Below are 26,371 nucleotides of genomic sequence, written 5' to 3'. Positions count from 1 at the left end.
CGCCCCGCCCCCCCTTCCGCCCCACAGCGATCGGGAGGAGGAGGCGGCGGCGGCGGCCACGCGCCCGCGCGCGCGCCCGGCCCGCCCTGAGGCGTTGAAACCGCCGCACGTGCCCGCGCCGCCCAATCGCGAGCCCGCGCCCGGGGACGCGCCCCGCCCCGCGCGCGCGGCCCCCGTTGCCTGGAGACCGGAAAGGCGGGGGGGGGGGGAGGGGGAGGAGGGGACGACTTTCTCTCAGCCCCGCGCGCGCGGCGGCGGGGGAGGGGAGGGCCGCGCTGGTGACGCCAGCGCGCATGCGCTTTTTCGTTGGGACGGCGCGCCTCGGCTCCGGAGACTTCATTCATTCATTCATTCATTCATTCATTCATTCGTTTTAATTCATTCGTTTTCATTCATTTTAATTCATTCATTCATTTTAATTCATTCGTTTTCATTCATTCATTCATTTTAATTCATTCGTTTTCATTCAGTCATTCATTTTATTTCATTCATTCATTTTCATTCATTCGTTTTCATTCATTCATTCATTTTCAGTCATTCATTCATTCATTCGTTTTCATGCCTTCATTCATTTTCAGTCATTCATTCATTCACTCACTCATTTAGTCATTCATTCATTCACTCATAATTCATTCATTCACTCACTCAAAATTCATTCACTCATTCATCACTCACTCATTCATCACTCACTCATTCATTCAATAGTATTTATTGAGCGCTTACTAGGTGCAGAGCACTGGACTAAGCGCTTGGAATGGACAATTCGGCAACAGATAGAGACAATCCCTGCCCAGTGACGGGCTCACAGTCTAATTATGAATTAAATAATAATAATGATGATGGTATTTGTTAATAATAATAACAATGACATTTGTTAAGCGCTTATTATGTGCCAAGTACTGTTCTAAGCACTGGGGGGATACAAGGTCATAATAATAATAATAATATTGGTATTTGTTAAGCACTTACTATGGACAGAGGACTGTTCTAAGCGCTGGGGGGGATACGAGGTCATAATAATAATGTCGGTATTTGTTAAGCGCTTACTATGTGCAGAGCACTGTTCTAAACGCTGGGGGGATACAAGGTCATAATAATAATAATAATAATAATGATAATAATGTTGGTATCTGTTAAGCACTTACTATGTGCCAAGCATTGTTCTAAGCGCTGAGGTAGATACAGGGTAATCAGCTTGTCCCACAGGAGGCTCATAGTCTTCAACCCCAGTTTACAGATGAGGTCACTGAAGCACCGAGAAGTGAGGTGACTTGCCCAAAGTCACCCAGCTGACAGGCGGCGGAGCCGGGATTAGAACCCATGACCTCTGGCTCCTAAGCCTGTGCTCTTTCCAATGGCTCACTGTCTTAATCCCCATTTTATAGATGAGGAAACTGAGGCCCAGAGAAGCCAAGTAAGTTGCCCAAGGTCCCACAGCAGACAAGTGGAGGAGCCGGGATTAGAACCCAGGTCCTTCTTACTCCCAGGCCCGGGCTCTATCCACTGCCCCATTCTGCTTCTTCCCACCAAGCCACACAGCTTCTCTAAGGAAAAGTCTTTTCCTTCCAGTGTCTCAGGCCTTCCTTTTTCCCCGGGGACCATCTTCCCTCATCTGTCAATCAATCGATCAATCAATTGTATTTATTGAGTGCTTACTGTGGGCAGTGACTGTCCTAAGAGCTTGGGAGAGCCCCAAAGAACAATAAACAGACACATTTCCATCCCCCAGTGAGTTCACAGTCGAGAGGGGAAGACAGACATTAATAGAAATGAATAAATTAAGTCTATGTACGTGCTGTGGGACTGAGGGGTGAATAAAGGGAGCAAATCAGAGTGACAAAGGGAGAGGGAGAAGAGGAGAGGAGGGCTCAGTCAGGAAAGGCTTCTTGGAGGAGGTGGGCCTTCAATAAGGCTTTGAAAGTTGGGGGAGCCATTGTCTGTCAGATATGAAGAGGGAGGGCATTCCAGGCCAGAGGCAGGACTTGGGCTAGAGGACGGGGCATGTGGGTTAGAGGTCAGCGGTGAGGTTGATAAGATCAAAATAGACAAGCTACAGTGACTAGATTCAATACATAATAATATGTTGGTATTTGTTAAGCGCTTACTATGTGAGAGCACTGTTCTGAGGCCTGGGGTAGGTACAGAGTAATCAGGTTGTCCCACATGGGGCTCACGGTTAATCCCCATTTTACAGATGAGGTAACTGAGGCACAGAGAAGTGAAGCGACTTGCCCACAGTCACAGAGCTGACAAGTGGCAGAGCTGGGATTCGAACCCATGACCTCTGACTCCCAAGCCCGGGCACTTTCCACTGAGCCACGCTGCTTCTCATCCATCATGAAGCACACAACAGGAGAGCATTACTTTTCCTCCCCACACCCGCATTCATCATTCCCACTCTTCCCCTGGGGGAGGATTTCCACCCATCACACTTTGGAAAAGAGCCCTGCTGTCTTACTGAAGCGATCAGTCCCTCAACTCATGGTATTTATGGAGCACTTATGATACACAGATCACTGTACTAAACCTTTGGGAGAGTACACTAGAATCAGCAGATGATCTCGGCCATCAGGAACCTTCCAAGCCAGCCAGGGAGACACATATTAAAATAAATAATAGGTAGGGGAAGCAACCAAGGGTAAAGATGTGTCCGTCTGCCTCAGCGATCTTCCCATTTTGCATTTAGTAAGAGAGGAACTCACCTACCCGAGGAAAGGGGAAGTTCCACAGGCTCACTTGCAACCCCTCAACGCACTGTCTCCCTTCCGTCCTGCACCCAGCCGGGCATGGATCTTCAGAGGGGCTGATCTCAGAAATCTACCCACGAGCTGTTCCGCTTCTGAAAAGGTGACTAGAATTTTTGTCTTAGAACTTCACTCCTGTATGACATTTAAGCGCTTACCACTTAAGCGCTGGGGACGATACATGCTAATCACTTATCAGTTAATTCTGGCAAAGAGAAGTCAGTGACTCCCCCAAGGTCACACAGCAGTCAAGTGGTGGAGTCAGGTCCTGCTGACTCCCAAGCTCTATCCATTAGACCCCGCTGCGTCTTTTTCGGTCTTCTTATTTATGCTTCTTCTGGGGAGATTCCAGAACCTTTTTCCGCTGACACACAGAATAGGTATGATATTGCATCTTATAGCAAAACCATTTCACTTTATTCATGCCTATCTTGAGTTGGAGTTTCTTCAACTTCTTGGTCCTGGGAGAATCATTTTTTTTGCGGGGGACGGTTGCTCCAGGGAGCATTGGCTTTGGGTTGTTTCCTCAAGGTTATATTTTAAGGCTACAGGCATGTGCTATCAAATGAATTGATTGTTGGTCTCTAATGGTAATAATAATTGTGGAATTTAAGGGTTTGCTATGTGCCATACACAGCACTAAGCGCCAGAGTAGAAACAATAGACTCGGATCAGATGCAGTCCCTGTCCCCCGTGGGCTATGCAGTACAAGAGGGAAAGAAACTAAACTATTTCCTCTAAGCCGCACTATCCAACGAGAGCAAGGGGGCTCAAAGCACAGAGTCCAGAGCCGTGGACAGTTCAGTTATTATTAAAATGTGTTTTTCAAATTGTTGTCTCCTGTAAACATGATCGAACTGCTTCAGAGGAGAGCTCACTTCCAGACGACCCCAATCGTACAGGAAATACTGCTCCGGTGTTTACTTTGTTTGCAATGTATTCATATATATTTGGGGGCACAGAATGATAAAACATGCATCAATCAGTGCAGAACACTGCTCTAAACTCTTGGGAGAATACACCAGAGCTGTCAACTGATGGTATTTATTTAGCGCTTACTGTGTGCAGAGCACTCTACTAAGCGCTTGGGAGAGTACAATAATAATGTTGGTATTTGTTAAGCGCTTACTATGTGCAGAGCACTGTTCTAAGCGCTGGGGTAGATACAGGGTCATCAGGTTGTCCCACGTGAGGCTCACAGTTAATCCCCATTTTACAGATGAGGTCACTGAGGCACAGAGAAGTTAAGTGACTTGCCCACAGTCACACAGCTGACAAGTGGCAGAGCCCGGGAGTCGAACTCATGACCTCTGACTCCGAAGCCCAGGCTCTTTCCACTGAGCCATACTGTTCAATATAACAATGAACAATATAAAACAATAAACCGTACCTCGATCTCATCTGTATCCCTGTAGAGCACTTGCCCACATCCTCCCTCTGGTCTGGAACTTCCTCTTCAGATTCGAAAGACTCCAAGTCTCTTCACCTTCAAAGCCCTCTGAAAAATCCCATCTCCTCCAAGAAGCCTTCCCTGACTAAGCCTTCGCTTCCATTTTAGCCCTCTCTTTTGTGTCTTCTCTGCCCCTGGGTCACCCCAGCCCCACAGCAGTTCAGTACATAGCCAGCTGTAATTTCTTTTCATGTCTGTCTCACCCTCTATCGATACACTCCCTCAGGGCATGGATTGCATCTACCGTCATTAATAATAATAATAATAATAATAATGTTGGTATTTGTTAAGCGCTTACTATGTGCAGAGCACTGTTCTAAGCGCTGGGGTAGACACAGGGGAATCAGGTTGTCCCACGTGGGACTCACAGTCTTCATCCCCATTTTACAGATGAGGTAACTGAGGCACAGAGATGTTAAGTGACTTGCCCACAGTCACACAGCTGACAAGTGGCAGAGCCAGGATTCGAACCCATGACCTCTGACTCCAAAGCCCGGGCTCTTTTCCACTGAGCCACGCTGCTTCTCTATTACATTGTACTCTGCTTAGTACAGTGCTCAGCACACAGTAAGTGCTTAATAAATATCACTGATTGATTGATTCTCATAGGAGTGAGGTCACCTGGCCTTTATTCCCAAGGGGGTGATAGGTGTGATAATAACACCCTTAAAGGGGGTGAGAGGTGTGATATAACACCCTTTCCCTCTGCTCCTCCCCCTCCCCTCAGCACTGTGCTCGTCAGCTCATTTGTATATATTTTTATTACCCTATTTATTTTGTTAATGAGATGTGCATCACCTTGATTCTATTTATTGCTATTGTTTTAATGAGATGTACATCCCCTTGATTCTATTTCTTGCTATTATTTTTGTCTGTCTCCCCCCCGATTAGACAGTAAGCCTGTCAAAGGGCAGGGACTGTCTCTATCTGTTGCCGATTTGTCCATTCCAAGCGCTTAGTCCAGTGCTCTGCACCTAGTAAGCGCTCAATAAATACTATTGAATGAATGAATGAACCCTTTAAAGACCCCCTAGGCAGTTCTATAGAGGAGGGGGTGCCTCTGGTTGCCAACAGCAACACTTAAAGGAAAAGCAGTGGGGTGGATCTGTAAAGTAGAACCGTGAGATTAAAGAACCAATTCACAGTGCAGTTTAATTCAGTCACGTACTGAGAAATCCCAAAACCCTCTTCCACTTGTCCCAGGCCTCCCTGCCCCATTTGAACTTCCTACCCCTGCCCCCCCCCCAACCCCGTCTCCGTTATAATAATAAATAATGATGGTATTTGTTAAGTGCTTGCTATGTGTCAAGCACTTTAATAATGTTGGTATTTGTTAAGCGCTTACTATGTGCAGAGCACTGTTCGAAGCGCTGGGGGAGATAAGGGGTCATCAGGTCGTCCCACGTGAGGCTCACAGTTAATCCCCATTTTATTCATTCATTCAATAGTATTTATTGAGCGCTTACTAGGTGCAGAGCACTGGACTAAGCGCTTGGAACCAACGAGTCGGCAACAGATAGAGACGGTCCCTGCCCTTTGACGGGCTCACGGTCTGATCGGGGGAGACGGACGGACGAGAACGATGGCGATAAATAGAGTCGAGGGGAAGAACATCTCGTAAAAACAGTGGCGACTAAATAGAATCGAGGCGATGTACATCTCATTAACAAAATAAATAGGGTCATGAAAATATATACAGTTGAGCGGACGAGTACGGTGCCGAGGGGATGGGAAGGGAGAGGGGGAGGAACAGAGGGAAAGGGGGGGAAAGGAGGGTTAAGATGCGGAGAGGTGAGGGGGGGCGGTAGAGGGAGTAGAGGGAGAAGGGGAGCTCAGATGAGATAACTGAGGCCCAGAGAAGTGAAGTGACTTGCCCACAGTCCCACAGCTGACAAGTGGCAGATCCGGGAGTCGAACCCACGATCTCTGACTCTGAAGCCCAGGCTCTTTCCACTGAGCCACGCTACTTCCCCAGTACTTTACTAAGCACTGGAGTCGATACAAGATAATAGGGTCCCCCATGGAGCTCACAGTCAAAGTAGGAGGGAAAATAGGGGTCTTGAACCCCCGATTTGTCGACGAGGTAACTGAGGCACAAAGAAGCAAAGTGGCCTGCCCAAGGTCACACAGCAGAAAGCTTTCCTCAGGTGTAAAAGATCTGATAAGTCAGTGTGGTTAGGTTTGAACAAACCATCACCAGTGCTGCAAAAAACGGACGTGTGGGTCCTGCTGACAGCAGGACATTCCGTTTTCTTTCCTCAACTACCGGCGGTTAAGTATTAGACGAGGAGGGAAAGATGAACTCAGCACCAGATGCCATAAAATAGCAAACGTGACAGCACAAGAAACAGTCATTTTTGAATACACACTGCAGCTGGGTCCTGCGTTGGCCTTTTCAGTCACAAACTCGCTCCCAGGTGAATTTCACCAGCAGCAGCCTCTTCGAGTATGAAGACTAATACTAATGACCATGATGGGAAACAGTGTGGCTCAGTGGAAAGAGCCCGGGCTTGGGAGTCAGAGGTCCTGGATTCGAATCCCAGATCTGCCACTTGTCAGCTGGGTGACTGTGGGCAAGTCACTTCACTGGGCTTTAGTTACCTCATCTGTAAAACGGGGATGAAGACTGTGAGCCCACGTGGGTCAACCTGATTACCCTGGATCTCCCCCAGCGCTTAGAACAGTGCTCTGCACATAGTAAGCGCTTAACAGATACCAACGTTATTATTACTCACTTGCTATGTGTCAAGCACTGTTCTAAGCGCTGGGGGAGATGCAAGCGGATCGGGTTGGACGCAGTCCCGTCCCACGTGGGGCTCACAGTCTCGATCCCCATTTTACAGATGAGGTAACGGAGGCCCAGAGAAGTGAAGTGACCTGCCCAGGGTCACGCAACAGACAAGTGGTACATTCAGGATTAGAACCCGGGTCCCTCTGACTCCCAGACCTGTGCTCTATCCACTAGACCAGGCTGCTTCCCACCATATACTAGTGTCTGATTAGTGGCACGGGGTGAGAAAAGGTGTACAACTGCATTTTTGTGGGCACAGTGTGAAAAGGTGCTGGTAATTTTCCTTGTGACATTCACGCCCACGGAAACAATCTCAGCGTCAGCCGCGTATTGGAAAGGCAGGACGACTCTGTTGCCTCCAACTCTCTTTTTCCGGCCTGTCTCCGACTCCATTCTCTTTCTCCTCTCCGTTGTCTGTGGCACCAGGAGCCCTAGGGATGAAATCTTCCCTCTATCTTGTTAATTCCCCCTTTCCCACCGCAAACCACAGAGGCCTCTCTCTTTCCCACCCCGCTCCACAGCTTGAGGCCAAAATTCCCTCTCTCCCATTTTTTCTCTTTTACCCTCCAGTGTACCCTGCCCCACAACCCTCCACAACAAAGCTCTAAATTTGTTGAAAAAGTGTTTCACTAAACTACCAAAATTCTAAAACTCCATTCCTACATTTTCTTCTTCTTCTTCTTTAGAGAAGCAGCGTGGCTCCATGGAAAGAGCCCGGGGTTGGGAGTCAGAGGTCAGGGGTTCGAATCCCTGCTCTGCCACTTGTCAGCTGTGTGACTGTGGGCGAGTCACTTAATAATGTTGGTATTTATTAAGCGCTTACTATGTGCCGAGCACTGTTCTAAGCGCTGGGGTAGACACAGGGGAATCAGGTTGTCCCACGTGGGGCTCACAGACTTCATCCCCATTTTACAGATGAGGTAACTGAGGCACAGAGAAGTGAAGCGACTTGCCCACAGTCACACAGCTGGCAAGTGGCAGAGCCGGGATTTGAACTCATGACCTCTGACTTAACTTCTCTGTGCCTCAGTTACCTCATCTGTAAAATGGGGATTAACTGTGAGCCTCACGCGGGGCAACCTGATGACCCTCTATCTACCTCAGCGCTTAGAACAGTGCTCTGCATAATAATAATAAGCATTTAACAAATGCCAACATTATTATTATTATTATTCTCCAATTTTCCAATCTCCAATCTAGAAAAGCAGCGTGGCCTAGTGTACAGAGCATGGGCCTGGGAATCAGAAGGCCCTAGGTTCTAATCCTAACCCCGCTACTTGCCTGCTATGTGCCCTTGGGCAAATCATTTAATTTCTCTGTGCCTCAATAGTCTCATCTGTAAAATGGGGATTAAGACAGTGAGCCCTGTGGGGGACGAGGACGGCGTCCAATCTGATTAATTTGTATGTACCGCAGCGCTTAGTACAATGCCTGGCACATAGTAAGTGCATAACAAATGCCATTAAAAAATTTACAATTTGTTTAAGTTTTCCTTTTCGACATTAATTTTACATGCAATTTTAAGTTTAAATTGGGTTCTAATCCCAGGTCCTCCACTTCTCCGCTGTGTGACCTTGGGCAAGTCACTTACCTTTTCTGTGCCTCATCTATAAAATGGGGATTAAGACGGCGAGTCCTCTGTGGGACAGGGGCCGTGCCCAACCTAACTCGTATCTACCCTAACGCTTAGTACCCAGGAACCTAGAAAGCGTTTAACAAATACCATAAAAGAAGTTTGTATTGAAATTAGGTAACAGTAAATATTCCAAATATATTTCTATTTGGTATTAAGCAACACTGGGGGCCGCTCTTAAGGGCATAGGTCCTGTTGTCGAATCTGCTGCACAGCAAGACCATCTCAGGTGAATATGCATGTTCTAGTCCAGGTTGATGATCAGGGCTACATTTTGATTATTTTGGAAGGTTTGGTGGTAAAATAGTAAAAATGGTAGAGAAGCAGCGTGGCTAAGTGGAAAGAGCACGGGCTTGGGTGTCAGAGGCCATGAGTTCGAATCCCCGCTCTGCCACTTGTTAGCTGTGTGACTGTGGGCAAGTCACTTAACTTCTCTGTTCCTCAGTTACCTCATCTGTAAAATAAAGTGAGCCTCATGTGGGACAACCTGATCATCCTGTATATCCCAGCGCTTAGAACGGTGCTCGGCACAGAGTAAGCACTTAATAAATAAATGCCAACGTCATTATTAAAACGGATCGCAAACTCCTTGAGGGCAAGCGTTATTTCTACTAATTCCACTGTCCCCCTAGACTGTAAGTAAGCTCACTGCGGGCAGGGAATGTGTCTTTTTATTGTTATATTGTGCTCTCCCAAACGTTTAGTACAATGCTGTGCACACGGTAAGCGCTCAATAAATATGAGTGAATACTCTTCCAAGTGCTTAGTAGCAGTGCTTTGAGCACAGGACTACCGATTAATACTGTCAGTTAATTAACTGATTAGTTAATAGCTAAATTAATGAAAGCATGAATAACTAAGTTAATAATTAATGATAATTGTGGTGTCTTTAAGTGTTTGCTATGTGCCAAGAGGTGAACTAGGCACTGGAGGAAATACAGATAATCATGTTGGACACAGTCCTTATCTCAAGTCTGGTCACAGATTAAGGGGGAGGGAGAGCAGGGATTTAATCTCCTTTTCACAGATGAGAAAACACAGGGCCGGAGAAGTTGTGACTCGCCTAGAATCACAAAGCAGTCAAGTTGCATAGCCACCTTAGGTCCCTGATTGAAATATGTTTCAAACCATTTTTACGTAGCTTGATTTTTATTCATTTGCCATTTGGAGTTAATGAATATCTTGTACAGATACGAGCCTTACACTTTGTACAGGGTGAATTGACGATAACATGAAACATCTGTGAGGTAAAACGGAGGGGAGGGCAACGTTGAGATTTTTCCCATGTCAGAACAATTTTTGCAGCGGAATTTTGCCCTGCTATCGGTGACATCTGCTCTGGTGCTTTTCCTGGTGTAAAAGAACTAAAATAGCCTGCGTGTTGGTGCGTTTGCGTGGATGAACAGAGTTTGGGGCAGAGCCCGATGGAGAAAAACAAGCTCGCCCTCCTCCACCCCTCAAGAGGTCAGAGTCCAACGTGAGCACTAGTGACCACAAGCCCGGCGGCCCACACCCGGCCCGAGCACTAGTGACCGGAAGCCTGGAGGCCCACACCCATCTCCTTCAATGGCTCCAAAGACCGACGTGCAGGTCGAAAGGCCAAAATAAGGGAAATGGGGCAAAGCCCGCAGACAAGGCCATCTCCCCATGGTGGGAGGGGGCGCGCGTGACAGGAGCCCGTGTGAACCACACTGTCCCCGGGAAATGCAGGGAAGCAGCGGGGCTCAGTGGAAATAGCCCGGGCTTAGGAGTCAAAGGTCATGGGTTCTGATTCCGGCTCCGCCACCCGTCAGCAGTGTGACTTTGGGCAAGTCACTTCACTTCTCGGTGCCTCAGTTACCTCATCTGTAAAATGGGGATTAAGATTCAGTGGCAAGAGCCCGGGCTTGGGAGTCAGAGGTCATGGTTTCGAACCCCGGCTCTGCCACCTGTCAGCTGTGTGACTGTGGAGTCACTTCACTTCTCTGTGCCTCAGTTACCTCATCTGTAAAATGGGGATGAAGACTGTGAGCCCCACGTGGGACGACCCGATTCCCCTGTGTCTACCCCAGCGCTTAGAACAGTGCTCTGCACATAGTAAGCTCTTAACAAATACCAACATTATTATTATTATTATTGTGAGCCTCACGTGGGACAACCTAATTACCCTGTATTATCCCAGCGCTTAGGACAGTGCTCGGCATATAGTAAGCGCTTAACAAATACCAACATTATTAAATGCCCTTTGGCGTGGGCTCCCCTGAGTGGCAGGTGACCAGGGCCAGTCTGCCTGGGTGCTTCCCCCCTAGCCCCAGATCAGTTGGGTATATGTCTGTAATTTTATTGATTGTATTGATGTCTGTTTATCTGTATAAATGTTCATTCATTCATTCATTCAATAGTATTTATTGAGCGCTTACTATGTGCAGAGCACTGTACTAAGCGCTTGGGATGAACAAGTCGGCAACAGATAGAGACAGTCCCTGCCGTTTGACGGGCTTACAGTCTAATCGGGGGAGACGGACAGACAAGAACAATGGCACTAAACAGCGTCAAGGGGAAGAACATCTCGTAAAAACAATGGCAACTAAATAGAATCAAGACGATGTACAATTCATTAACAAAATAAATAGGGTAACGAAAATATATACAGTTACCCTAAAATAGGGTACAGATAAAATATCTGTTTATCTGTATTGATGTCTGTCTCCCCCGCTCTGGACTGTGAAGCGGCATGGCTCAGTGGCAAGAGCCCGGGCTTGGGAATCAGGGGTCGTGGGTTCTAATCCCCACTCTGCCACTTGTCAGCTGTGTAACTTTGGCCAAGTCACTTCACTTCTCAGGGCCTCAGTGACCTCAGCTGGAAAATGGGGATGAAGACTGGGAGCCTCACGGGGGGACAACCTCATTACCCTGTATCTACCCAGGGCTTAGAACAGGTTCTGCAGATGGTAAGCACTTAACAAATACCAACATTATCATTATTATTATTCTCTGGGCCTCAGTGACCTCAGCTGGAAAATGGGGATGAAGTCTGTGAGCCCTATGGGGGACAACCTCATTACCCTCTCTCTACCGCAGCGCTTAGAACAGTGCTTGGCACATAGTAAGCAATTAACAAATACCATCCTTATTATTATTATGGGCAGGGATCGTCATGACCCTGGAGGGGCTCAGGGGAGGCCACAGGGCCCGCGGTGCCTCCTGGGAACCGTGATTAAGTTGTCTTCTTTTTGTCAGTCTGCCTCCCCCGATTAATAATGTCGGTATTTGTTAAGCGCTTACTATGTGCAGAGCACTGTTCTAAGCGCTGGGGTAGACACAAGGGAATCAGACTGTCCCAGGTGAGGCTCACAGTCTTCATCCCCATTTTACAGATGAGGTCACTGAAGCACAGAGAAGTGAAGTGACTTGCCCACAGTCACAGATTAGACTGTGAGCCCGTCATGGGGCAGGGATTGTCTCTATTGCCCAACTGTCCATTCCAAGCACTTAGTCCAGTGCTCTGCACCTAGTAAGCGCTCAATAAATACTACCGAATGAATGAATGGTAGTCCAGAGAGGGGCGGGGCCTGAGGGGCTGAGGAGGGCCGGCCGCGGTGCCCCCTGGGAATCGTAGTCCGGGAGGGGGGGAGGCCCCCTGAGGGACCAAGGAGGAGCCGGCCGCGGTGCCCCCTGGGAATCGTAGTCCAGAGCGGGGCGGTCCGGCCCGCGGTGCCCCCTGGGAATCGTAGTCCAGAGCGGGGCGGCCCCCGGGCTGGAGGGCGCCCGTCCGGACAAGCGGAACTCCATCTCCCGGCGGCCCCCGCGGGCGGCCGACTGCGCAGCCGCGTGTTCCCCTTTAGGGGAGCCGGTCCTTGCTGCTCGTCGCCGCCCCTGCAAGCGCAGGTAAGAGCCCCGGCCCTTCTCCTCCACCAAGCCTTCCCTGCCTGAGCCCTCCTCTCCTAACTACAACAACAATAATAATAATAATAATGAGGGTGCTTGTTCATTCATTCAGTCCTATTTAGTGAGCGCTTACCCTGTGCAGGGCACTGTACTAAGCCCTGGGAAAGGACTTGGGGTTATTAATGATAATAATCATCATCCTGTTGGTATCTGTTAAGCGCTTACTCTGTGCAGAGCACTGTTCTGAGCGCTGGGGGAGATCCAGGGTCATCAGGTGGTCCCCCTTGGGGCTCACAGGCTTAATCCACATGTTATTAATAATGATAATAATGATGTGGGTATGTGTTAAGCGCTGGGTAGTAGATAAAGGGTCATCGGGTTGTTCCACATGGGGCTCACAGGATTAATCCACATTTTAAGAATAATAATAATGTTGGTATTTGTTAAGCGCTTATGCTGTGCAGAGAACTGCTCTAAGCGCTGGGGGAGATGCAGGGTCATCAGGTTGTCCCACATGGGACTCACAGGCTTAATCCACATTTTGTTAATAATAATGTTGGTATTTGTTAAGCGCTTACTGTGTGCAGAGCAATGTTCTAAGCGCTGGGGGAGATCCAGGGTCATCAGGTGGTCCCCCTTGGGGCTCACAGGCTTAATCCACATTTTATTAATAATGATAATAATGATGTGGGTATGTGTTAAGCGCTGGGTAGTAGATACAGGGTCATCGGGTTGTTCCACATGGGGCTCACAGGATTAATCCACATTTTAAGAATAATAATAATGTTGGTATTTGTTGGTGCCTCAGTTACCTCATCTGTAAAATGGGGATTAAGACTGTGAGCCCCACGTGGGACAATCTGATTCCCCTCTGTCCACCCCAGCGGTTAGAACAGTGCTCGGCACATAGTAAGCGCTTAACAAATACCAACATTTATTTTATTTTTTTTTATTTTTAAGCACTTACTCTGTGCAGAGAACTGCTTTAAGCGCTGGGGGAGATGCAGGGTCATCAGGTTGTCCCACGTGAGGCTCACAGTCTTCATCCCCATTTTACAGATGGATCACTGAGGCCCAGAGAAGTGAAGTGACTTGCCCACAGTCACGCAGCTGACAAGTGGGAGATCCAGTATTCGAACCCATGACTTCTGACTCCTAAGCCCGTACTCTTTCCACTGAGCCACACCTCTTCTCTAAGTGCTTGGCACACAGAACAGAGCTTGGCACATAATAAGCGCTTAGCAAATACCATCATCATTATTATTATTTGACAGATGAGGGAACTGAGGCACAGAGAAGTGAAGCGACTCACCCAGCGTCCCACAACAGACAAGTGGCAGGACAGGGATTAGAACTCAGGTCTTTCTGCGTCCAAGGTCCGTGCTCTATCCACTAGGCCACAGCACTGATTTTGTTTTAACCCTTGTGACTAAAGACCTTCCCAAGAGACGGATGGAAAATGGAGATTGAGACTGGGAGCCCTATGTGGGACAGTGACTCTTCCAACCTGATCACCTTGTACAGCGCTTAGTACAGTGTCTGGCACACAGTAATTGATTAACAAGTAGTAATAATAATTACTGTGGTATTTTGTTAATAATAATAATGTGGGTTTTTGTTAAGCGCTTACTATGTGCCAAGCATTCTTCTAAACTCTGGGGTAGATGCAAAACAATCAGATTATCCCACGTAGGGCTCACGGTCTTCATCCCCATTTTGCAGATGAGGTAACTGAGGCCCAGAGAAGTGACTTGCCTGGGGTCGTAGGGCAGACCGGTGGCAGAGCCGGGATTAGAACCCGTGACCTTCTGCCTCCTCAGGCCTGTGCTCTAGCCACTATGCTACGCTGAGTCTTAACAGATACCGTAACAGAAGATTGCTGGGTCGGGATTCATTCATTCATTCAATAGTATTTATTGAGCGCCTACTATGTGCAGTGCACTGTACTAAACGCTTGGAATGTACAGTCGGCAACAACGATTCATTTTGGGGGCTTGGATTTAACTCATTCTCTTTTATGGTTTCAGTGCTTCCCATCTGGCGAGGATTTTATTCCATCTGAAGATTATCGAAAGGTAACGCCAGAGGGATTTCCCTAATAATGATCCCTTATCCCTAGAAAAAGTCAGGTTTAGCCCCGGGGGCTGATTGATTTCGAGCACTTTGGTAAAGAAAGAGATTGGCTTGTCTCGTTTTATGCTGCTTACGGTGTTTATGGCCCAGTGGTTCCAAGATGTTCAACTGTGGAAGCCTAGAAATGGGGTGACCAGGTATCCCAACTGATAATTCTAACTGGGGTATTTGTTCAGCGCTCACTTTATGCCAAACGTTTATCGCGTGCCAGAGTAGATGCGAGCTTGGCCTAATGGAAAGAGCGCGGGCTCGGGGGTCAGGGGACGTAGGTTTTAATCCCCCGGCTCCGCCACCTGTCAGCTCCGTGACCTTGGGCGAGTCACTTAACTTCTCTGCGCCTCAGTTGCCTCATCTGTAAAATGGGGGTTGAAGACCGGGAACCCCAGTGGGACCGGGATTGTGTCCCACCTGATTACCTTCTATCTACCCCAGTGTTTAGAACAGTGCCTGGAGCGTAGTAAGTGCTTAAAAAAATGCCACAGTGGGGCAGCGTGACTCAGTGGAAAGAGCCCAGGCTTCGGAGTCAGGGGTCATGAGTTGGACTCCCGGCTCTGCCACTTGTCAGCTGTGTGACTGTGGGCGAGTCGCTTCACTTCTCTGTGCCTCAGTTACCTCATCTGTGAAAAGGGGATTAACTGTGAGCCTCACGTGGGACGACCCGATCACCCTGGATCTCCCCCAGCGCTTAGAACAGTGCCCTGCACGTAGTAAGCGCTTAACAAATACCAACATTATTATAAGGGGAGGGAGGACCTTCATTCCTCTGAGATTGCGCTCCTCCACAGATTGAATTGTCTCTACTCCATCTTTAGCCCTCTCGACCTTTAGACTGTCAAATCCTTGATGGATCGATTGATTGATTGATTGATTGACCTCCTGGTAAGGCTGACCAATCTTGGTTTCACCGGCACAGTTCCGTGCTGATGAGCTCCTACTTCTCGGGCCACTCTTAGTCTTTTGCTGGCTCCTCACCCACGTCTCATCCCACACGTCTAGAATTTATTTCAATGTCCCCTCTAGACCGTAAGGTGGAACGTGTCTGCCCGCTCAGTTGTAGCGTGCTCTCCCAAATGCTTAGCACAGTGCACGGCGCACAGTAAGTGCTCAGTCGATAAGCCCGACCGGGCCCCCTACTCACTCTACCCCGTTCTCATACACGTCTGCTCCCGTGGCTTCGACTGCCGCCCCTCTGAGGACGACTTCCCGGTTTATTTTGCCATTCCCTACTCTTCACCCATCTTCGGTCTCGCCTTTCCAGAACGTCTCCTCGCGCCTCCGTCTCCCTCCTTCCTCTGGCCGCGGCTGGCGAAACAAAAAGACCGCCAGTCTGTCACTGCGTCCTGGCGCTGAGGCACGTTCAGTGTAGGACGCTGCACCGTGAAGGTCAAAAACGGAAGAATTGAGGAAGTTGCATCTCCACATGGTTTCACTTTGGAATGTTAAATGCTCGGGAGTTACCCCTCTTCTGCCGTGAAGGGCTTCCTGGTGTTTCCCGTCCAGTAGTGAAAGACAATTAGCGTTTTCCAGAAATGTTTGCCAGGGGAGAACGATTGATTTTGGGAGCGATTGCCAGCTGAAAGTCGACTTCGGGGGGTTTCCCGTCTAGCTGGCTTTTCACACTGCGGTCCGAAAAGCCACCAGGCAGACAACCTGATGGGTTTGTTTTTTTTTGGAGGGGTGCCTCTTTTTTAAAAAGGCAGGTGCAGGATAATCAGATTGGACCGGAGAGCAGGTATCTTATCTCTCTTTTGCAGATGAGGAAACTGAGGCCCAGAGGTGTTTAACGACTAGCAGGCCAGAGGCAGAGGTGTGATTGGAGAAGCGGCGCGGCTCGGCGGAAAGAGCCCGGGCTTGGGAGTCGGAGGTCATGGGTTCGAATTCCGGCCCAAATTGACTGTGGGCGAGTCACTTCGCTTCTCTGTGCCTCGGTGACCTCATCTGGAAAATGGGGATGAAGACCGTGAGCCTCACGTGGGACCGCCTGATGACCCTGTATCTCCCCCAGCGCTTAGAACAGTGCTCTGCACATAGTAAGCGCTTAAATACCAACAGATACCAATTAGAACCTAGCTCTCTTTTCACCGGGGAGCGCAAAGCCTAGTGGACCGAGCACGGGCCCGGGAGTCGAAAGGACCCCAGTTCTAATCCTGGCTCCGCCACTTGTCTAACGTGTGACCTTGGACAAGTCACTTTCATTCAATAGTATCTATTGAGCGCTTACTATGCGCAGAGTACTGTACTAAGCGCTTGGAATGTACAAGTGGGCAACAGATAGAGACTGTCCCTGCCCTTTAACGGGCTCACGGTCTAATCGAGGGAGACGGGCAGACGAGAACGGTGGCAATAAATAGAGTCAAGGGGAAGAACATCTCATAAAAACAATGGCAACTAAATAGAATCAGGGTGATGTACATCTCATTAAACAAAATAAACTAAATAGGGTGATGAAGATATATACAGTGGGGCGGACGAGTACAGTGTTGAGGGGATGGGACGGGAGCGGGGAGGTGGAGAGGGAAAGGGGGGAGAAGAGGGTTTAGCTGCGGAGAGGTGAAGGGGGGGTAGAGGGAGCAGAGGGAAAAAGTCACTTCTCTGTCCCTAGATCTAATCCTGGCTCCGCCACTTGTCTACCGTGTGACCTTGGACAAGTCGCTGCACTTCTCTGTACCTCAGTTCTGTAAAGTGGGGATTAAGACGGTGAGCCCCGTGGGGGACAGGGACAGTGTCCGACCCGATTAGCTCGTATCAGCCGAGCACTTAGAACAGCGTTTGACACGGTAAGCGCAGGGGAATCCTTGTTCCGTCAACTGCGATGGGAAAGTGGAGGAGAGGATTTGGGAAGCAAAATGAAGAGTTCAGTTTTGAGACATATCGAATGAACAAATCAGAAGGACGTGCATGTAGACGTGTTCTGCGGACAAGAGGACACGAGAGCTAGGATGTGGTAAGAGAGGACAGGACCAACTCTGTTGTATCGTACTCTCCCAAGCGCTTAGTATATTGCTGTGCCCACGGCGTACGCTCAATAAGTACGATTGATTGCTCGATTGACTAGCGGGGTAGATTCAGATTCAGGATTCGTTGGTAAAGTAACGGCGATTTTTAATTGCTACAGTTCCTCCAAACCTTGAACCTGTAGTGAACAAATTAATAATAATCACCCCCAAAATGTGTAATGCCTTATAATAATAATTATCATTATGATATTTGTTAAGCGCTTACTATGTGCAGAGCGCTGTTCTAAGCGCTGGGGTAGATACAGGGTAATCAGATTGTCCCTCGTGGGGCTCACGTTTTTTAATCCCCATTTTTACAGATGAGGTAACTGAGGCACAGAGAAGTTAAATGACTGGCCCGAGGTCACACAGCAGACAAGTGGCGGATCCAGGATTAGAACCCACGACCTCTGACTCCCAACCCCGTGCTCTTTCCACTAAGCCACGCTGCTTCTCTATTTGATGTTTCTGCGGAGCGATTATTTCGTCGATTAAAAAACCGTCTCCTTTATCTTGCCTTCAAGAGAGGAAAGAATAAAGCCTCCACTTATCCCAGATGAGCTTTGGATGGATCATTTCTAGGCAGCCGTGATCTCGATTTTTCTGGTTCAAGAACAGGCATAGCCAAGAGAAGCTTCCCGACCTACTGCTGCCACTGAATTATCGGTTCTGACTTCCAGAAGAGTGGCAGACTGAGAGCAAGAGTAGACTAAGGTGAATCAATCAGTTGGTATTTAATAATAATGTTGGTATTTGTTAAGCGTTTATTATAATAATAATGTTGGTATTTGTTAAGCGCTTCCTATGTGCAGAGCACTGTTCTAAGCGCTGGGGTAGATACAGGGTCATCAGGTTGTCCCACGTGAGGCTCACGGTTAATCCCCATTTTACAGATGAGGTAACTGAGGCACAGAGAAGTTAAGTGACTAGCCCACAGTCAATTTAATGAGAATTTACCGTGGGCAGAGCACAGTACAATAAAGTTAACATTTGCTACCTATCGGGTAATTAGAAAGGCATGCCATTCCTCTTCATCACTGTGGGCAAAGGATCAAATGGATCTTTTGAGACAGTATTAAAACTTTAGTTTGCTTTTAAAGTTTTAGGCTCTTTAAACCAAATTGAAACCTGCAGTTACTAACTTGAGCGTATCTTTGGTCTCCCAACCCGTTTAAGCTCACGGTCAAATAGAAGGAAAGGTGGACGGTCATTTACTTTGGAAATTGTCCATGTCATACAGTTTTCCTGGGCTAGTCACTCAAACCTACCCCGAGGGAAAAAGAATCCCTAATCGACCGCAGAGTATTAAGTAAATACCTAATGCGGAGTGAATCCTAAGTCACGATTTTGAGCATATCGATGTGAACGTACCGTGATGAGCAGGCCAGTAGCACAAGGCTAGTTTACGAATCCACTATGAAGAAAAGCGGTCTAGTGTTCACACTCTCTAGTCAGGACTCGCTATTCAAGGGTCATCCCAGCCTGTGGTTGATGAATAATGGTATTTAAGGCCTCAACACGTAATTATTAACACAATTTTCTGGTTAAACCTTTATACTCTTCTAGCACGTACTTATAGGCAAACCCATAATCTGCTATTTAATCAAGCCGAGCCCAGTAATTTCTGGTCCCGAAACATGACAGCTTGACCTGTTGCTCCCGGAAACGGACTCATCGGGGCACAGAGCCTTTTTGCAGTGCAAATGGGCGTTTTCAGTTCTTTAAGATTAGTTGCGCAAGATGCAGCCAAGTTTGCATTTGAATTTCTATGAAAATGTAAAAAATGACCCTACCGAATCAGATCAGAAGTCCATCCTTCCCGGTATTCTGTCTTTGAAACAGGCTGTGCGTTCAGTCCGTTGACAGCCTTCATCGAGCACTTATTGCGTGCGTGACCGTAAGCTCGTTAAGGGCGGGGAACGTGTCCTTGTACTCTCCCACTTACTCCAGGGCCGTGAAGGAAGGAGGCTTTCAATAAATAGCACTGAATGATGACTGACGTCCTTGATCTGTCTCGTGCCGTCGGACACATCTCTCCCAGAACGCCCCGCTCTCCCTCCGCGATCGATCCGGTACCGGATCCGTAGAGTTTTCTTGGTAAAAATATGGAAGCGGTTTACCGTCGCCGCCTTCGGCGCGGTCAACTCGAATCTCCGCCCTCGACTCCCCGTGCCGCTTGCTGCCCGGCACGGGTGAGTTTTGACCTGTACCAAATGGCCTTCCACTCGCTAGCCACTGCCCAAGCCAGGAATGGACTGGACAGGCCTCCGCTTGACTCTCCCTCCCATAGCCGAGACCGGTAGAGGACTGGAAACTCTCCAGATGCCACCCTGAGAGGGGTGACTTCTTGACGGTGACCTTAAAACCTAGGGCGTACTGACATCTCCCCTTCTGGACCGTAAGCTCACTGTGGGCAAGGGACGTGTCCACGTCCAATATAAACCAGCGTAGGTAGACACGTTCCTTGTACGCCGTTTTATATTGTCCTCTCCCAAATGCTTCGTACCGTGCTCCGCACACAGTAAGCGCTCAATAAATAAGATTGATCCCTAGTTTTACCCCTATTAAGTTATTAACTTATTGAGAAGCAGCGTGGCTGAGTGGAAAGAGCACGGGCTGGGGAGCCAGAGGTCGTGGGTTCAAATGCCGGCTCCGCCGCTCGTCAGCTGTGTGACTTTGGGCAAGTCGCTTCACTTCTCCGTGCCTCAGTTCCCTCATCTGGAAAATGGGGATGAAGACTGAGCCCCACGTGGGACAACCTGATTATCCTATATCCATCCCAGCGCTTAGAACAGTGCTCTGCACATAGCAAGCGCTTAACAAATACCAACATTATTATTCTCTGTGCCTCAGTTACCTCATCTGTAAACTGGGGATGAAGATTGTGAGCCCCACGTGGGACAACCTGATCACCTTGTATCCTACCGGCGCTTAGAACGGTGCTATGCACATAGTAAGCGCTTAACAAATGCTATTATTATTATTATCAATAATTACTCATTTGTTATCAATTAATCGTATCTATTGAATGTTTACTGTGTGCCGAGCACGGTACCAGGCGGTATCGAGAGAAATTGATAGACATCTATCATTAATGTATCTAAGCCAGTCTTGAGTCACCTCTTATTTTTTTTTTCCTGATGAATCGCACACGTTTAACACCCCACTTGGTTAAGGGTTGGTTTGTTTCGAACCTGTCACCCCTGAGCTTCGAGAGTGCCCCCCATCCTGTATTTAGTTTTTACTTCTATCCTTAAAGCTGTGTTTTTGTTTTTCTTTTTAGTTATTGGTTTTCTCCTAACTTCTTTATCAGGAGGATTTATCAGGAGGATTCAGAGTCCATAGCTCTCTGGTCTTTAACCGTTTTCCCAAATGTGAGATTTCAGCGTGGGAAGGATTCTTCGGTGGCCGGGTCAAAGCTCGGAGACTTCCGGCTTCTCTTCCGTCGTTCATCTCTATTCGCTATTTGCCAATAGACTAATACCTCTCCGCAACTGAAAAGACGGGGTAAATGTAGGCTTTTAGGGCTGTCGTCCCCACAGGCAGCATTTGGAGCTTTTAGGCAGCTACGCCAGTAAACTTGCCACAGTTAAAATTGGAATTCATTCATTTTATTTACTGAGCGCTTACTATGTGCAGAGCACTGTACTAAGCGCTTGGAAAGTACAGTTTCTGAGCTGACGTCACTTAACTCATCTGAAATGAGATATTTGTGTAAGAGCCTTTGCGTGGCTACTCTCGATTTTAAAAGACGTGACAAAATACTAGCCATCGTGTAATAATAATGATGTTGGTATTTGTTAAGCGCTTACTATGTGCAGAGCACTGTTCTGAGCGCTGGGGTAGATAAAGGGTGATCAGATTGTCCCACGTGAGGCTCACAGTCTTCATCCCCATCTTCCAGATGAGGGAACTGAAGCACAGAGAAGTGAAGTGACTTGCCCACAGTCACACAGCTGTCAAGTGGCAGAGGCGGGATTTGAACCCATGACCTCTGATTCCCAAGCCTGGGCTCTTTCCACTGAGCCACGTGATAATCATTTCACCTTTCAAGATACTGGTCTCCATTTATGTTTAGCGATATCAACACCCACTGCCACAGTACGATTTTTCTCCTCAAGCAACTTCTTCCACCCATGAAGGTTATTTTGACTTCTCATTGCCTCATTTATTTTATTTTATTTTTTCTTGATCCTCTACCTCTCAAGTACCTATTAAGGTGGACTGTACCACGTGGGTGCTCAATCAATTACTACTGCTAATTCTACCTGTGATTATTCTTTCCATTTTCAGTCAGTCATTTGTATTTATCGAACACTTACTGTGTGCAGAGCACTGTGAAAAGCTCTTGGGAGAGTACAGTATAGCAATGTAAGAGAAGAAGTATGACTTCATGGATAGAGCCTGGGCCTGGAAGTCATGAGGTCATGGGTTCTAATCCACCTCCTCCACTTGTCCTCCGAGTGACCTTGGGCAAGTCACTTCACTTCTCTGTGCCTCAGTTCCCTCATCTCTAAAATGGGGATAAAGACCGTGAGCCCCATGTGAGACAGGGACCGTGTCCAACCCGATTCGTTCGTATCCACTCCGGCACTTAGTACAGTCCCTGGCACATAGTGAACACTTACTAAATACTATAATTAATTAATTAAAAGACACATCCCCCTTTCAAATCAGCCCAATTGATAGATTCCAATTCAGATAAATTAATGGACAGTATTTACTGAGCGCCTGCTGGGTGCAGAGCGCAGTACCAATAGTAATAATTATGGGACTTATTAAGCGCTTCCTACGTGCCAAGCACCGTTCTAAGCGCTGGGGTAGATACAGAGTAATCAGGTTGGATACAGTCTCTGTCCCACGTAGGGCTCACACTCTTATTCCCTATTTTACAGATGAGGTAATTGAGGCCAGGGAAGTGAAGTGACTTGTCCAAGGTTACACAAGAGACACGTGGCAGAGCTGGGATTAGAACCCATGACCTTCCGTCTCCCAGGCCCGTGCTCTATCCACTAAGCCACGCGGGCTTGGATGCTTATAACAGAGTTAGTCGGCACAGCCCTGCCTTCCGGGATCTTACCGTCAAGCCGGGAAGACGGACCCTAAAATAACTTACGGTTAGGAAGAAGAAGGAGGAGAAGTAGATTGGTCAGATGAGTAACTGAAGTGGTTGAGTTTGTAAATCGATATTTACAAATTTGCTTCAGGTGTTAGTGCAGATTGGCCAAGAGGTTTTAAAAAGTTTGCCGTTCAGAAATATCACTGGATTAAAGTTCTTTTAATAATAATGCTGGTATTTGTTAGGCGCTTACTACGTGCAGAGCACTGTTCTAAGCGCTGGGGGAGACACAGGGTCATCATGTTGTCCCGCGTGAGGCTCCCAGTCTTAATCCCCTTTTTACAGATGAGGGAACTGAGGCACAGAGAAGCCAAGTGACTTGCCCACAGTCACACAGCTGCCAAGTGGCAGAGCCGGGATCGGAACCCATGACCTCTGACTCCCAAGCCCGGGCTCTTTCCACCGAACCACGCTGCTTCTAGACCGTAAACTCACGCTGGGCACAGAATGCGTCTATTATACTCTCCCAACACTTAGTACGGGGCTCTGCACACAGTAATTGCTCAGTAAATTTGATTAATAAGTATGATGACCGACTAAGGTTGTCTTTTAAAACTTTCAAAGCTATATCTTTCCCAACTCTCACCCCGACCAGTCCAGGAAAATGAATTCGGTTATTTCGAGCCACCTCTCATTTTTAATAGGAGGAAACCGGAGACTCGGTTCCTACTGTGTGCGCCGACCCTTTAATGTAGGCTGACTTTGATGTCGAAGGAATTTCTTCACCTTTTGAAGTAGTAATTTCTTGATCTTTAATAGGTGTATGAGAATAATTAGCCCTTGCCGTCTGCCCGGTAGAGGTAAAGCGAGGCTTTGGGAATTAGGAGACCTGGGTTTTTTCTGGTCCCCGTTTCTGCCTGGTGTAGCCAGGTGGCCTCAGTGATTTCTGAAGGTGAGTTGTTTCCCAAATGTGAGATTTCAGCGCGGGAAGGATTCTTCGGTGGCCGGGTCAGAGCTCGGAGACTTCCGGCTTCTCTTCCGTCGTTCATCTCTATTCGCTATTTGCCAAAAGATTAATACGTCTCCGCAACTGAAAAGACGGGGTAAATGTAGGCTTTTAGGACTGTCGTCCCCACAGGCAGCATTTGGAGCTTTTAGGCAGCTACGCCAGTACACTTGCCACAGTTGAAGTTGGAATTCATTCATTTTATTTATTGAGCGCTTACTATGTGCAGAGCACTGTACTAAGCGCTTGGAAAGTACAGTTTCTGAGCTGAGATCACATAACTCATCTGAAATGAGATATTTTTGTAAGAGTCTTTGCGCGGCTACTCTCGATTTGAAAAAACATGACAAGATACTAGCCATCGTGTAATAATCATTTCACCTTTCATGGTCTCCATTTATGTTTAGCGATATCAACTCCCACTGCCACAATACGATTTTTCTTCGGGCAGTCCATGAGATGGATGGCAGATCCACCTGGGATCCCCAACAGTAGCCGGCCAACATGGGAGTCCAAACCAGAGCACCCTCTAAGGCAACGGGCTTCCAATTCATGGCGCTCGAAGCGATATTGAGAAGCAGCCTGGTCTAGTGGGTAGAGCACAGGCCTTGGAGGCAGAAGGACCTGGGTTCATCCATTCATTCATTCAGTCATATTTATTGAGCGCTTACTAGTTCTACGCTGAAGATTGGACAGATTTTATAAGTGTCAGTCAATCGTATTTATTGAGCACCTACTGTGTGCAGAGCAGTGTCCTAAGTGCTTGGGAGAGAACAAAAGAATAAAAACAGACACGTTCCTTGAATGGAACGTAAAAGTAGCATCAAGTACATTGCATAGATTTCTACTCTGTATTTTGTTCTTAGTTCTACATTGAAGATTTGACAGATTTTATAACTGTCAGTCAGTCGTATTTATTGAGCATCTACTGAGTGCAGAGCAGTGTCCTAAGTGCTTGGAAGAGAACAACAGAATAAAAACAGACACATTCCTTGCCCACAATGAGCTTACAGTCTAGCTGGGGAGGGAAACATTAATGTAAATATAAATAAATTACAGATATATACATATCTGCTGTGGGACCGGATGGGGTGATAAATAAAGGGAGCAAGGCTTGGCAACGCAGAAGGGAGTGGGAGAAGAGAAAAGGGGGCTTCTTCCTTACAACTGATGATTGATTAGTGTACAACTGATAAACGTTTTGGAAACAGCGAGCAAGGGCCTGGGAATCAGAGGACCTGGGTTCTAATCCTGGCTTTGCCACGTTCCTGTTTTATATATATATAGCTGTAATTTTATGTATTTATATTGATGTCTGTTTACTAGTACTGGTGTCCGTCTCTCCCCTCTAGACTGTGAGCTCGTTGTGGGCAGGGATTGTCTCTCTTTATTGGCTCTGCACACAGTAAGCGTTCAATAAATGCCATTTAATGAATGAATAAATGCTGCGAAGTGACCTTGGTCAAGTGACGTAACCTCTCGGTGCCTCAATTCCCCCATCTACAAAACGAGGATTCAGTACCTTCCCCTTAGACTGTGACTCCCACATCCCGACTAACTTGTATCCACCCCAGTGCTTAGTACAGTACTTGGCACATAGTAAGTGCTTAGCAAATACCACAAGTATTATTACTATTACTACTATTATTGTTACGTGCTGCCATTCCCCAAGCAAAAGATTTGATGAGTTCCTACTAGCTGGGATAGAGAGCCAAGCTTAACTTGGGTTCGAGCCCCTGTGCTGGTGTTGCTTAATATGTGCTCACATTATACTGGACTTCTTCAGAATCTACACCCAAAAATCTCGAGATTGCATCTTAAATGTCCCTGAACACAACGGTCAATCAGTGGAATTTATTGAGTGCTTATTGTGTGCAGAGCTCTGTACTAAGCACCTGGGGGAGTGCAATTCAGCAGCGCACAATCATTTATTATTTCCACCGAATTTTTAGCCTGGTAAGGCGATGAGATATAATTAGATCTGTAGAGCTGGATGTACTGCGGCCGACCCGGAAACCATGAAAAGGGATCGTAACTGTGTTTTCCAAATAATCCCGTCACGTCGCTCACTCAGAAATATTGTCGACCATTCTTTGATGGCTGCGGTTACTGGAATATCACAACCCGTGCACACCTCCGTAACGGCCTCGCCCCCTACTAAGACGTAGGGGCTCTGGCTTTCGGCGATGAAGGATGTTTGGTGACAGCTGGACTTTACCCATTTTTCTATAAGAAATGAATTGCGGCTTTGGAATTTGCCTGATTTACCCTCCGTATTTTTTCCTTTTTAGATCAGGATACATCAGAGCGTGGAGATGGACGGAAAGGGTCAACCCGCAGATGGGGACACTGATTCCAGGCCTCTCCTGAACTCAGAGGAAGAGGAAGAAATCGGTGGAATGCTGAATATTCAGTGTAATTCAGCAGATCTTAAAGGCAAAAGGTGAGGTTAAAAAAAAGCTTTATAGAGGAACATTCATTGTTCTTAAAAAAATTCTATTCTTCCCTTGTTTTGTTGTGTTGAGAACTTCTGGAACGAAAGGGCCGTCGCATTATATTTACCCTTTCCCTTTCTGTAAGCGTTAACAAAAATCGAGTAATCTATCATCCAAAAATATTTTGTTTAGTCTCTGGTTCTAGCGTAGTGTAAGGAATGCAAGATCAGTGTAAATTTTTTTTTTTAATTACAATT

The 26,371-nt window shown here is 47.4% G+C and overlaps 1 protein-coding gene across 2 annotated transcripts in view; it reads left to right on the top strand.

Moving 5' to 3' along the window:
• Positions 1-12,403: 12,403 nt before the first annotated feature.
• The window catches only part of SLC38A9 (solute carrier family 38 member 9), an 82,996-nt gene continuing 69,028 nt past the window's right edge, over positions 12,404-26,371 (top strand). Inside the window, exons 1-3 of one of the 2 annotated variants that reach the window (XM_029061160.1) lie at positions 12,404-12,485; positions 14,513-14,560; positions 25,971-26,122. In XM_029061160.1, the coding sequence (XP_028916993.1) occupies positions 25,995-26,122 (128 nt within the window). In that variant the 5' untranslated portion in view covers positions 12,404-12,485; positions 14,513-14,560; positions 25,971-25,994. Of the gene's footprint in view, positions 12,486-14,512; positions 14,561-18,141; positions 18,329-25,970; positions 26,123-26,371 lie in introns of those variants that run through there. The other variant, XM_029061164.2, reaches the window with a different exon arrangement.

This window comes from Ornithorhynchus anatinus, chromosome 1 (genome assembly GCF_004115215.2).
Source record: "Ornithorhynchus anatinus isolate Pmale09 chromosome 1, mOrnAna1.pri.v4, whole genome shotgun sequence".
In the NCBI taxonomy this organism is placed as follows: Eukaryota; Metazoa; Chordata; class Mammalia; order Monotremata; family Ornithorhynchidae; genus Ornithorhynchus; species Ornithorhynchus anatinus.
Note: the sequence above shows the minus strand (reverse complement) of the source record. Positions and strands in the feature narration are given on the sequence as shown.